Source organism: Triturus cristatus, chromosome 10 (assembly GCF_964204655.1).
Source record: "Triturus cristatus chromosome 10, aTriCri1.1, whole genome shotgun sequence".
In the NCBI taxonomy this organism is placed as follows: Eukaryota; Metazoa; Chordata; class Amphibia; order Caudata; family Salamandridae; genus Triturus; species Triturus cristatus.
This window is the reverse complement of record NC_140593.1, coordinates 146,466,517-146,481,149: the sequence shown is the minus strand read 5'-3', so window position 1 is coordinate 146,481,149 and position 14,633 is coordinate 146,466,517. Positions and strand designations below refer to the sequence as shown.

The window sequence follows — 14,633 nt, the reverse complement described above, 5'->3', positions numbered from 1 at the left end:
AAAGGAAGTTGCCAAACCCCACAGACAGGCTGTTTCCTTTTATCTCTCATGTGAGTAAAAATATGTTAATGCAACACTTTACAAATGTAGTCTTCTATCTTGATCAGGACAGTTTCCACTAACTCAGGGGCAGAGAGTAAGCGCACCTTTTCTTGCTAGAAAATACACACCTGGTGGCAGACACCTGTGGTGTTAGGGCAATGATGTTGTTTGCTCAGTCAGAGACCACTGACTAATTGATACACGCTGCAGTCAGATGGTGCTTGTTTAATGAGGAGCCATTTTGCTGGAGAGAGCCATTGTCATGCATGTGTTACCTCACCTTACATATGAGAATTCAGAACTATTTTTGAATCTTTCCTGATTCATCATTTCATCCACCATAGTTTTAAAGCTTTAACCTAGACCTCAGAATGCAAACACACGTTTCTTAGGGGTTCAATAACTTTTAGTGAGGGTAAAATCATAAGAGAAATCACAGTGATATGCGTGGCTAACTTTGTGAGCGTTAATTCCCAAAAAAATGCTATTGGGGAAAAGGGAAAAATCTGAAAATAGAAAGGAAAAAATACAGAAAAAAATGACACTAAGAAAGTATCAAACCACAATAACCATGGACAATCTCACAGGTGGGGAACCAGAGGCACAGGGCCTCAAGGGTGAGCTGGCCTCCAATACAATCCTATTACACACAACAAGCCATCTGAGTGAGAATAATTATATTACATGTTATTATTTCATCATTACTAGTATGTTTCTGAACGAACAAAAAAACGTTTGACAGGACGCCCTCACACACTTACCAGGTACCATGCTTCATCATAGGATATCCCGTGCTCTCCAAAAACGTCAGTTTAATGGAAAGCAGGCCCACACCCTGAGATCTGTGCAATAAGTTAACAACCAATATGGTAGCGGAGTATGGTTTTTAGTTCGTAGGGTACCACTTGGCATTAAAAATTGGGTGTGGGGTATCGGAGAACAAGTACACCAACCTCACTATGGTGTCAACATGTTTCTGCCTAGTGGCTCAACAGATTCCATCTTATTCATCAGGACAGGTGTTGGATCCACTGTACGTCTATACCCTCAGTAAACAATAATGAAATAGTGACATAATACTTGGCACCAGCTATAGTTCATAGGTTCCCTGGTTACCCTAACTGAGGATAATATTTTAATATAATGAATGTCACTCAGGTGGCTTTGTGTGTGAAATTGTAAGAAAGTACACATTTTATTCTTTAAATCTATCCAACCAATGAACTTACCATGTACAGACATTATAATACCACAACCATTTTGTGGTAAACTGTAACTTTAAACAGTTGTTCAGACGTTTAGCTTATGAAAATTAAAAAAATATATATATAACTTATATTACAGGACAATAATGTATGTCAAGTGTTTAAGGAAAGACCAGAAGCAACAAGGTTCAGACTCACCTGGAATAGTCTAAAGAGAGTTCTTCCATTGGATGCTACCATTTCTAGGAGCATATCAAACTGCTGCCCTTCTGTCGTCTCACTATATGGAGCACAGAGGGCAAATGTGAGGAAGTCCAAAAGAGAACTAATAACAAGGGCACCAGTCCCGTGACCCTAAAAGGAGGACCAAGTGGAAGCATTAGTGCAGAGAAAAGCTTCGCAATTACTGCTAGACATATAGACACTTCTAGATCTTGCAACACTGAAAGTACTGGGCTGCCATCATTCCAGGGAACAAAGTCAGAAAAGCTTTACAAAGTCACTTACAAGGACAAGTCAAACACAGAACACGAATGGCAAACAAAATGATCATAAAATGTAACACACTTTAATCTATAAGGGCATATCAATGGAAAGGACTAGCATGTTACATGCAGAAAAGTGGAAGAGTTGATGCAAGGGCTTTATCTATGCTGATTCAGACTGTGGAATGATAAGAATAGAGCTTTGGCATGAACTGATTAAGCAACAAATAAGCTGTTTCGCTTCATAACTAAACTGAAGACTTACAAAATATATAGAATATTAAAGAAAAATTGAACACAAAATTAATTTAAACAGATGCATAAATAATGACAATTGCTATATGTTGTCATTTTCCGTGCCTATTTATTGAATGGAATAGGGTCAGAGAACAAGATCAGAAAACACTGAAGGAGTACACTAAATAGGAGTGAACTAGTGAAGGACTACTCCTAATGACAGTGATCAGCAACAGTGAAGAAAGACTACTTATGAGGCTATCAGCATGGAGGACCAACTATAAGATAAACATATTTGTGGCAATTAATGAGGACCTAACTGTTTGAGCCGATCAGTGCAGATCACATAAACAAGGGGTTGTGATGCTCAAAGTGGATGGAAAGCAGAAGCTTTCACCAGTAACCTACTCGAACAATGCTGTTTAAAGTATTTAATAGAATGCACTGAAATGTGTGAAAGAGTGGTGTAAAGACTTAAGGGGTCATTGCACCGAGGTACTTTGTGACCCTAATGTACGAGTTACTTACCTTCGGTAACGATGTATCTGGTAGAGACTATTCTAGCCGCAGATTCCTTCACGTAGAATTATCCCAAGGCGTGAGACTGGATCCGGAAACTTTTTTGCCACAGCATCCCTGCACGCCGGGGCGTCATACGCGACGTCAGCGAGGTCACATAAGACCCCCCCCCCCCCCCCCCCCCTCTTCCCGCCCCCGGCGCACCTACATCAGTTTTGTTCGGAGAACTTTTCCGCACCACAACACGGAACCACCAGATAAACTGTGGAAGCTGGGAAGTGTGCGCGAAGAGCAGAAAAATTGGAAAGAAAGGGTGATGAACAACACCACCAGAGTAGTGCCAACACCGCAGAACCCAAGGGCAGGGAAAGAAGAAGAAGCACAAGCAGAATCCTGCGCAGTCACCCTGCCAGCACAGACAACCACCCATCTCTGTGCCCCAGAGGCAAAGAACATGCGTAAAAGTCGTGGCACATGTAGTAAACCCACACCCCCCATCCTGAGCAAGGAATGGGACCAGTCCCAAGACAGACAGGGACAACAACGTCCAAGCCACCCCAACCTAGAGGACTACCACCCACAAGGGACAAGGGCAAAACAAGGCCAGATGACCCTTAATCAGAGGATAGCAAGGGAGGGAAGGGAGGACAGGGATAGAAAGCAATTCCCCCCGAACCTGGAGCAGCCAGAGCAGCAGGGCACTGGAGCACCGGAACCCCATCCTCCAATGGACCAAAGGAGGAATGAACTGCCCCCAGGCGGAGCCACTCGTCAAGAACAAGGAAGGTACTCACAGGTGAGACAGCCCCCCACTGGGAGACGAGTACCGAAGACCAAACCAAGGGTCCTCGCAGAATAGGGGAGGAAGGGCGGGCAGTGAAGGAATCTGCGGCTAGAATTGTCTCTACCAGATACATCGTTACTGAAGGTAAGTAACTTGTACATCTGATAGAGACTACTAGCCGCAGATTCCTTCACGTAGAATAGATACCCTAGCCATACCCCCTGGGAATGAGGGTCTGCGAAAGGACCCCACCAGCCAATGCAGAACAGTGGGCCCCACAGGGGACCAGATCTGTGGACCAGGTAGAACCTCACCCCTGCTAGGCCAACGGAACCCCCACAAGCAGAACCCCACCGACCCCAAGGGGATGTAGAAGGGAAAGAAGGCTGAAGAGGTTCGTACACTCACAGCAGAGGAACCAAGGGCAAGGACAGAGAGGCCGAAGCACCCCACTCCCCAATAAGGCTACATAGCTTCCGCCCAATGCCAAGACAGGAAAAGCGGAAGAAGCAGCCTAGAGGGGTCAAGGAAACAAGGGAAAAGAAGGCGAACCCACTCCAGATGGAGAGTAGCCTGCCAGCCAGAACAGCGCCGGCAGTCAAAGCCGCCAGAAGCACGAAGAACAGCCCGAGGCCCCAGGCAAGGCGAGTAGGCGACGCATGGCAAGGGAGAACACAGGATCATTCCAGACCTCAGGACAGGAGCAGGGAGAGGAGGAGATGCCCGGGCACACCACTAGGAGTGGCCGCGCACAGGACATCAGGAAGCAAAAGCAACCTACCTAAACGCCATGGAAAACAGGCACCCGAAGGCGACAAGAATCCTCTAGCAGAGCGCAAGATATATGACAGCTACCACTACCCCACATAGGGTACGTTAAGTCCCAAGATATGGGAACCCTCTGTGGAAGAACTTCTGCAGCAGAGGAAAAACAAAAGAGCCACGGGGAAAAAACACCCCCGCTGAAGGCATGATAAGCAGCCCAAGCAAAGCAGAAGGCCCAATCTCAGGGCCAAGTCTGCACAACAACTGCTGCAGAACCCACAAAATCAACACAAGAGCCATCCAGCAGCCAACAATGCCAAAGTCCCAAGAAAGGACGTAAACGGCCAGAAAACACACTCCACAGCCAGAACAACCGGCCTAAGAAGGCCCAGAACCAACCCAACTCAGAAGTCACGGAGGAGGAGGAGGAGGATAAGGCGGAGGAGGAGGACGGAGCACCGCCAAGAGCCTTTGGATGGCGGAGTCGGCCGGGGCATGGAACAACAGGCTGCCATCAAACAGAAGGTCGATGAGTCGCTCCCGAATATTCTCAGGGAATACTCAGTCCCGAAGCCAAGCATGGCGACGGAGAGCGACTGAGGAAGCCATGGCCCAGCCCAGCACCTCTGAGATGTCCGGAGCGGAGAATAAACGCCGCAAGCTCGCGGCCATCCAATGCATGATGCCGTTGTGAGAAGTTTGCCTAATATATGATGTCACTAGTTCTAGTGTACACCCTGTATCAGTCCAAACAACCCTTATGGTGATTGGTTGTAAAGTCAACCTTATAGACCAGCTATCCTAGTGGTAACATGGACAAGAGCAGTCTTAGGCTAAACTCTGTGTGGCATGTGAAGCCAGCTGTTATACCATTACAATCCCTTGAATAACAAATGAAAGGACACCACACCAGGTATATATAAAATTAGAATGTATTTATTCTAACATATACCCTCAGCACTCTTTATGAGTTTAGAGGTCTAAGTACAAACAATTTCTTAAGTAGCATACGTTAAGTTACACAGGAAAATACAGTTAGGCCCAGGGGCCACGCAAACCAGCCTCTGCAGGTTACAGCCTCTGCAGAAGGGTGCGAAAAAATCGCTGACTACTTCAACGACAAAATCTCTAAAGTCTATGACTCTTTTACTCCCCCCGAGGCCACGGTAAAATTGGAAACAGCTGCAGATGGTGGCGGGAGGGAAACACTTTTAAACTTTTCCCAGCTATCGCACCAGGAGGCATTAGCAGAAATATTGAAATGTAGGTCGGGCGCACCAGATGACCCCTGCCCTTCAAAGTTTTGGAAAATGTTAGCTCCATCTTTGATTGAGGGACTTCGCCATATCTGGAATACCTCCTTAGAGACAGGTATCTTTCCCGATTCTTGGAAACACGCATCTCTCCTCCCTCTGAGGAAGAAAGTTAATGGCGACCCGGGTGACCTTAGCAATTTGAGGCCCATCTCTTTGCTTCCTGCCCCGGGCAAGATGCTGGAGAAAATGGTTCAACGCCAATTGACCCCGTTCTTAGAGCAGAACCGTGCTCTTCATGACACGCAATCGGGTTTTCGGGCAGGTTTTAGTACCGAGACAGCTCTTCTCGAGGTGGCAGAGTCGGTAAAATGGACACTGGATTCAGGAGCATCGGCACTCCTGGTGCTCCTGGACCTGTCCGCGGCGTTTGATACGGTAGACCATGGCATCCTGATCCAGAGACTACAAAATGCGGGTCTTGGTGGGACGGTGCTAGCTTGGGTTCAATCTTACCTAAGTGGGCGCTCCCAGAAAGTTGTTCAGCAATCATTTGTTTCTAGACCTAAGCCAATTAAACGTGGCGTCCCCCAGGGCTCAGCCCTTAGCCCCCTGTTGTTTAATGTCTACCTAGCTCCGCTTTTCACTCTTATTGCCAACTGGGGGGTCAAGGCGATTTCGTACGCTGATGACACCCAGTTGGTTTTTCCATTTAAGGAGCGGTCGGTAGATACCTTCAAGAATTTTAAGGGCTGCCTTCAAGATATAGCATGCTGGATGAATGCTAATAAACTAAAGCTCAATGCCGGAAAAACTGAAGTCTTGTTTTTTGGCAAGGGCTTAGCTCCTGATCCAGCACTGTGGTGGCCATCAGAGATGGGGACACCACCAATACCTGGTTCCTGTACTAGGAATTTGGGTGTGAAATGGGAGGCAAATCTCTCCTTCTCTGCTCAAATTAAGCAGGTGTCTGCTAGTTGTTTTAGCACCCTGAAAAATTTACGAAAAATTTTGCACTTTGTCCCGGAGGACTGTCGAAAAACTATAGTACACGCTACAGTCACGTCCAGGTTAGACTATGCGAATAGTCTCTATTTAGGCCTACCCAAATATGCCATAGGACGTCTCCAGATGATTCAGAATGCGGCTGCGAGACTGGTGTTACGAATTCCTTTTAAACAACATGTCTCTCCGTATTTACAGAAGCTCCACTGGTTGAAAGTGGAGAAACGAATCCAATTTAAGGCCATGATTCTGGCGTATCGGGCCTTAAATGGAAATTGTCCTAAATATCTGAAACAAAGACTGAGCATATATAAACAAAATCGGGTGTTACGCTCAAACTCTCAGACGCTGTTGCAAGCACCGCGCTTTGCGAAGGCTCGTTTGGGTGGAAGGACGTTCACAGTGGGAGCGGCATCACTGTGGAACAACCTTCCAGAGCCCTTGCGGAAGGTTAATACTGAATCTAGCTTCAGAAAATCATTGAAAACATGGCTTTTTTAGGTCCCTTTGGCTCTCTCTGGTCACCACTCACCTATCTCTAGCGCCGGGACACCCCTATTTGGGGTAGCCGTGCGCTCTACAAATTGCATTAATAATAATAATAATAATATACTAAGAAAGTGGTATAAGTACCATGTCACGAACAGGGAGTAGGCCTAGGGCCTAGGGAATCGCTGGGGCTACACTACCTTACCAATAGTTAGGAAGTGGGAGGCCCACGGGAGGCGTGTGCAGTGTGGAAACACACACGCGGGTTACATTAAAGTCAATGGGAATGTAATAGTAAGAAATAAGAAGAATAAGGACACTTCCGAAGTAACTAGGAGGAAGCAACTAAAGACTTAGACACTTGGATAGTCAATATCCACTGGAGCACCGGAGTACTCGCTTTACCTCACCCACAGGAGACGGGTGCATAGGTGTGAAGATGTGTCGGGTGTCGTCGCTGGATCCTATGAATGCCTGAAGAACAGATGCTGGCAGGTGGCCAGGCGGAAGATGTCCGGTGGACCCAAGGATGGATCTTGAAGGAAGAACACCTGCAAGCAGAGGGGACAAAGTCTGGGTCACTAGCCAGTGACCGTGTGGAACCAGGAAGGAAACAGGCGATGTCGTGCAGAACACAGGTGATGTCTTGAAGCTTGTCTCTGCAGCTGCGTGGACCAGGAGGCGTCGAGGACGACCAGAACCAGGGTACGAGCTGTCCCACGAAGGATCTTGCTGATGGCGGAGTCGACGTCCCGATTGGAGTCAACAAGCTTTGGCAAAGGCAACCCATGCGGAAATGGAAGTTCGCTTCAGCTGCAGACCAGGAAGGTCTGAGGTGCTTCTCTAACAGGGAAGCAAGGGCCAGTCTGGAGGAGCCAGCGGTGGAAAGTTAAGGGTTCGTCGTCACTGAGGCTACTAGCCAACGGGCAAGCAACCGGACAGATGCGTCGAGCAGGATGCCTCAGAAGCTGCGCTGGAAGCTACTCGCCAATTTTCCCAGGTAGCCGGTCCCACGTCTCTCGTCGCCTCCAAGGATCTCAGCTCTGCTGTGGATGTGGGTCAGGGTCGGAGAAGTCTGGAAGTCAAGGCGCTGGTCGGGCTCTGCAGTCGGTTCCTCGTAGAACTTGGCAGGTCGCTTGTTGGTGCCGGTTTGCACAGGGTGGCCACTCCTTGGCCACAAGGGAGATTCTTCAGTCTTCTTGGTCGAATGTCGAAGGTCCAGAGTTTCGTGTATAGTTTCAATTCAGGATAATCCAAAGTCCTAGGGACTCAGCTACCACTCTTCTACTAATCTGGGGGGCTGGGTTACCTGCTAGGTCCCTCCTATGGGTGGGACCAGGGAGGGGGGTGGTTACACCCCCTTCCCTTTGTCCAGTTTTACGCCAGGGCTGTGGCTGGAGTGCCCCAGCACCGGTTTGAACCGGGCTATGCATGGGACACCTTGTGTGCCCCAGGCAGTGTCTCGTTTCTTTCATCCCTCCCTGCCCCAATACACTAAGTCCTGTCTGGGGTGGTGCTAGCACCACCCAAGGCAGGAAACCTATTGTCCAAGCCTCCCTCGCTGGAAAGACTCCCAGCAGCAGGAGGTCATACTTGTGTCCGTGGCAGCAGCATCCATTTTGTGATGCTGGGGCTCTGGTTAACCTTAACCGGGTAAGTAGGATTTTAACATGTCTTCTCCCTCTAGAAGGGGGGAATACTATCCTCATCACCAGAAATGGTGTGGGGGTAGTATTCCAAAGTGTTAGACACCTTGCACGACATGTTTTGATAAAGCCCAACCATAGTTACCATAACCGCGTGGATTATAAGGCACTTTAAGAGTATATGGTAGGCGATATCATAGAACAGCTATAAGGACATGGTTCCGAAAGCTGCAGACAGGCTCAGCTCATGCTAGAGCACCATCTCACATGTTACCAAGTACTTTGCCTCCAGGATTGTTAAGGCCTGCCATAGGAGTGGCTTACAGGTTACCCATGTGTCTATATATAAGGTAGGTATAGGAATACTATACCTAAGCAAGGGGTGATTACACGACCTTGCCCCAGCTGAGTGATCAGTCAGTTGTGTCATGATGGGAGGCCAGCCATAGGAGTGGCATAATACATGCTGCAGCCCCTGGTAGTCCTAGGGTACACCTATGCCCTGGGTACCTAAGGTACACTGTACAGGGCCCCATAAGGTGATCCTTACCAATTGGGTTATGTACCTAAGGTACATAGTATAAATTTAGAGAGAGAACAGCTGGGCTGTGGTTCTGATTAGCAGGCCCACAGCCACATCTAAGTCGAAAACCAGTGAAGCAAAAGCAAAAAGTGGGGGTGACCATAGGAAGCAGACCCTACTCTCCTACAGCCATAAGTCCACCTGACCAGACTCCTGGGACGCTACAGATCCCAGAGACTCAGCCCAGTCCCACAAACAGGAGGAGGCCCTAGCCAGCACACACAAGGTGTTAAGGGCCCGCAGGGCCACGCTGGTCGAAGTGAACATGTTGCGCCCTCAAGAGTCCAGCCAGCGGGCCTCTCGGGACGTTGGCGGCAGGGAGGGAAAAGCAGTCCGCAAAAGGGGGCTGGCAGCTGAGGGGTGAAGGGAAAGACATGCCAGATCACACGGCGTCGGGAGGTGCAGGGGCAGAAGATGCTGAGGCACCGGGTCCCCTGAGGCAGGACACCTCCAAGCCACCGACACGGAAGAAAGGAGCGAACCTTAAAAGGGAAGGAAGACTTCCCTCCCGCCAGAGCCCTGGTGGAGGACCTCCAATAGATGGTCCGCCGGAAAGTGAGCCACTGGGTCACCCATGCACAGGATGCCCACAGCCGTGGGCAATGCGTGAGCGAAGGCCGCACCGCCTCTGTAGGGCCCCGCGGCGGAGAAAGCAGCTCCTCCGTGGGCGATGGCTGCAAACTAAGGCGGCCATCCCCGAGGCCAAGCGGGACAGGCAAGGGCCAGACCTGAAGTCAGAAGGAGCTGAAGAATGAAGGACCTGACGCTCTTCCGATGAACACCTCTGCCTCAGGAAGGGCGGGGAACTGCCCTTCGATGCCGGTGAGAAAGACACCACACGGTGACCAGTCTCTGGGGAGGACGACACCAATATACAGCCTGCCTCCGGAGAAGGAGCGTCCGAAGATGAATCCGCGGTACGACTCCTGCGCGGAGCCGTAGAGTCCGCTGCTTGAGGCAGGACGTCGGCACCATCCGGTGTCACCGGACAAGGTACCTCCAAGTTACCCCGCACCAGAGACCGGAGCGGAGACCGGAGTAGAGCTGGAGCCGCATCGGCTCTGGGGCGGCGCCGGAATGACACCGACCCGACTCCCGCCGAGGCAGCCCCCTGCGTTGGGGATCGAGACGGGCCTGGAGAGTGGCACGAAGCCCTCCGCCAGCCACAGCCCAGAGTGAGGCGAAGATCGCTCGGCAACTCATGTGGTGGTGCCAGGGAAGATTCAACCTCCGACGAGGCAGCCGCCTGTGGGGAGGGACGAGAGGGGCCCAGAGAGGGACGAGGGGTCCTCCCTTGGCCTCGACCCAGAGCAGGACGAGGAGGGTCCACCGACCCCTGTGGCTCTGCACGGTCAAGCTGCTGCCGGCACAGTAGCGGCGTCACCTCGGCCTTAGACAGGACCAACTTGTCAAAGGACCGAGAGGGGCTCAGGGATGCGACCCGAACCCCGGCGACCTCCCGCGACACCACAGGGACCCCCGCGGGAGTTTGCAGTGAGGCAGAGACGCCGTAGCCTGAAGGAGGTGCCCCAGAGGAGCCGCACCCCAACAGCACCACATCCTCCAGGTCTGGATCCGAACCAGTGGGCGCCGGGGCTGGAGAAACCGGCGGAGCCGCGGAGGGGAAGGAGGAGGAGACGCCAGCGAGGCCTGCAAAGCCGCCGCGTATGTCTTCATTTGGACTCTCGACGCCTCAACACCGGGAAACGGTGGAAAGGACGACACGCGGGGCCGCATCACCCACGGAGAGTCCATGCCCCCGGAAGGCCGGAAACCAGCCCCCGGAGACAAACTGCGACACTTACCCACCGGAGAGCGACGCTCACGTGACATCGGAGAAGGGCGACGACAACGACCACGGCCATATCTGAAGCCGTCCGCCGAAGCAGACCAAGGGGAGGACGTCGACCTGGAGAGATGCGCCAAGAGAAGTTTCATCCGGAGCTCCCGCCGCGACTTCGGCTTAAACTGTTGGCACGCCGCACAATCCTCCCCCAAACACCACATACAAATGAGGTGAGGGTCCGTCACCAACATAAGACGCCTACAAAACGTGCAAGTTTTGAAGCCCGAAGGCATTCGCACACTGTTCCACCAAAAGGAAATGGAAGAAAAAGGCGCCCTAACAGGCCCGTAGCAAGGATCGGATCCGCGTTGCACGCGGAAAAGGAAAATACTGACGTAGGCGGGTCTTATGTGACCTCGCTGACGTCACGTACGCGGACGCCTGGGCAGAGTCGCGTGATGTCGCCCCTTCCCCGGTGCACAGGGATGCTGTGGCAAAAAAGTTTCCGGATCCAGTCTCACGCCAGGGGATAATTCTACGCGAAGGAATCTGCGGCTAGTAGTCTCTATCAGATACATATTTATTGCAGGTGAATTCAGTAACAAAGGTAGTATCGTTTTCGATTAAAAATGGATTTGGCTAAAAGCAAGAATGCATGGTTTAGGAAGAGCAATGTTCGTAAAATGTGAATCTGTACTGGTATGCAAGGGTGTACTCAGTCTATATTCATTAGCAGCTTAGATTTTCAACTATTAGGTCACTACCATCTCTGTTATTGATTTTTATAAGTGCACTGTATTTTGAAGTGGAAGACTATGAGATGAGGCTAATATAGAGAGCATGTGAAGCAAATGTATGTTAATTCTAAGATGTTTATTATTTTCATGTTAAAGTAGACTTTGTAATACAATCCTCACAACAGTAAAATTGGGCCAAAATGAATGTGTGCAACTCCTATATCCCCTTGGCTAAGACATTTTGCAGCATGCGAAGGCTAAAACTCAGTTTCCATAGAAACACTGACTAGGAGGATTGTATTTAAACTGGGCCATTATTATGGCAGTGATATGGTAAGATGTTGTAAACATTTAAAGCCTACGCCTGGAGAAGGTTCTATAAAGGGTACATAATATAGGAGGACTTTCATGTCTATCACTCGACATTCCAAAAGGATATTCAAAGCAGTGCAGAATATAATGAAGGCAGGAAGGATATGCTACCTCCTTCAAGTGGATATAATTAGAAGCCAATATACCTGCAAACTGCATTGCTGTGTAGCAAATAGGGTCTGCAAAAAACACATGTGGATATTATGTGGGCACTCTACAGATGACAAAGTGGAGGAACCCCTTAAAAAAGCAACCTAAGTTCCTAAATTTCAACAGATTGGGCACGCATAACTTCAGGAAGCAATTACTTGATAGGGCAGCATTCAAAGAGGTAAAAAAAAAATAGAATCTGGCGCTACCTGAACCATTTAGGGATGCAACTATACGCGTAACAAATTTGGATGCAAAGTACACACAGCTCCTCATGTTTTTTGTTTTTCCACTATTCAGGAAAGTGGACTGACCTTTTAAAATGAGCGTCAAGGGGGCGTGGCCAAGATGGCAAGCGGGGCAGACGTGTTCCACATCGTCTCCCCGCTCCCGGTCGCCCGACTTGGCCGGCAGCAGCATTTACCTCCAGCCAACAGTTTTAAATTGAGGGTGAGTGTAGGAAGGTGGATATCTGACTATGGTTACCCCCAACTTTTTGCCTAGTGTCTAGCTGGTTTTTCGACTTAGTTGGCCTGAGATCCTGCCATTCATGGACTCCATGTACTATAGGTGCATAACCCAATTGGATAGGATCACCTTATTGGCCCCTGTACAGTGTACCTTAGGTACCCAGGGCATAGGTGTACCCTAGGCCTACCAGGGGCTGCAGCATGTATTATGCCACCCCTGGCCTGGCCTTCCATTATGAAACAACTGGCTGATCACTCAGCTGGGGCAAGGTCGTGTAATCACCCCTTGCTTAGGTGTAGTATTCCTATACCTACCTTATATAGACACATGTGTACCTATCAGCCACTCCTTTGGCAGGCCTTAACAATCCTGGAGGCAGAGGGCTTGGTAACATGTGAGATGGTGCTCTAGCATGAGCTGAGCCTGTCTGCAGCTTTCGGAACCATGTCCTTATAGCTGTTCTATGATATAGTGTACCATATACTCTTAAAGTGCCTTATAATCTTAAACGGTTATGGTAACTATGGTTTGGCTTTATCAAAACATGTCGTGTAAGGTGTCTAACACTTTGGAATAATACCCCCATCCCATTTCTGGGAATGAGGATATTATCCCTCCCTTCTAGAGGGAGAAGACATGTTGAAACCTACTTACCCGGTTAAAGTTAACCGAGCCCCAGCATCACAAAATGGATGTTGCTGCCACGACACAAGTCTGACCTCCTGCTGCTGGGAGTGATCCCGGCACGGGAGGCTTGGACAATAGGTTTCCTGCCTTGGGAGGTGAGAGCACCACCCCAGACAGGCCTTAGTGTATTGGGGCAGGGAGGGATGAAAGAAACGAGACACTGCCTGGGGCACACAAGGTGTCCCATGCATAGTCCAGTTCAAACCGGTGCTGGGGCACTCCAGCACCAGTCCTGGCGCGAAACTGGACAAAGGGAAGGGGGTGTAACCACCCCCCTCCCAGGTCCCACCCATAAGGCGTGACCTAGCAGGCAACCCAGCCCCCCAGATTAGTATAAGAGTGGTAGCTGGGCCCCAGGAGATTAGATTATCCTGAACCTGCAACTTGAACAGAAACTCTGGACCTTCGACATTCGACGAAAGAAGAAGACTGAAGAATCTCCCTTGTGGCCAAGGAGTGGCTACCCTGTGTGAACAGGCACCATCAAGAGACTTACCCTTTGCTTTGCTGAAGTTCTACGAGGGACCGACTGCAGAGCCTGACCAGAGCCTTGACTTCCAGACTTCTCCGACCCTGATCGACATCCACAGCCGAGCGGAGATCCGTGGAGGCGACGAGAGACGTGGGACCGGCTACCTGGGAAAAGTGGCGAGTATCTTCCAGCGCAGCTTCTGAGGCACCCTCGAGGTTGTGCACCGGGGATTGAGAAGCCCCAACCCCAAGCACCATCTGCACCGAAGATCAGCCCCCCACACTCCACGAGTCCTGCGTGGGGCCCTTCTGCATTTTCCTGCTTGCCGCGTCTGTCCGGTTGCTTGCCCGTTGGCTAGCAACCTTTGCGACGACACACCTTTGATTTTCCACTGCTGGTTTGGCTCCTCCAGACTGGCTCCTGCTCCTCGGCAAAAGAGAAGCACCCCAGACCTTCCTGGTTTGCACCAGAAGCAAGTCCTCCATTCTTCGTGGGTTCCGCTTGCCAAGGCTTAGTGAGTCCTAGTTCGACTTCGACGCCGCCGACAGCAAGAGCCTTCGTGGGACAGCTCGCCTCCTGGTCCTGGTCGTCCTCGACGTCTCCTGGTACCCGTGGCTGCTGCGACAAGCTTCACCTCTTCACCTGCAATCTCCCGACATCGCCTGGTTCCTTCCTGGTTCCACGTGGTCACTGGCTAGTGACCCAGACTCGGTCCCTTCTGCTTGCAGGTATCCTTCCTTCTTGATCCCGGCCTTGGGATCCACCGGACACTCTTCACTGACTGCCTGTCAGCATCGTTCCTTCAGGCATCCATAGGAGTTGACGACGAAACCAGACGCAAGTTCACACCTATGCACTCGCAGCCCGTGGGCTAGGTAACTTGGATACTCCGGTGCTCATCAGGGTACTGACTATCCTAGTGTCTAGTTCTCAAGTCTCGACTTC

At 50.4% G+C, this 14,633-nt stretch overlaps 1 protein-coding gene across 5 annotated transcripts in view; it reads right to left on the bottom strand.

The window, feature by feature from the left end:
- Window positions 1–14,633, bottom strand: part of DNAJC13 (DnaJ heat shock protein family (Hsp40) member C13) — a 1,667,846-nt gene that overhangs the window by 1,248,696 nt on the left and 404,517 nt on the right. For all 5 annotated transcript variants that reach the window (XR_014970022.1, XM_085630673.1, XM_085630671.1 and 2 more), the window contains exon 15: window positions 1,446–1,601. Coding sequence is in view for 4 of the 5 variants with exons in the window: in XM_085630673.1 (XP_085486799.1) it covers window positions 1,446–1,601 (156 nt within the window). In the remaining variant the exon portion in view is untranslated. The remainder of the gene's footprint in view (window positions 1–1,445; window positions 1,602–14,633) is intronic.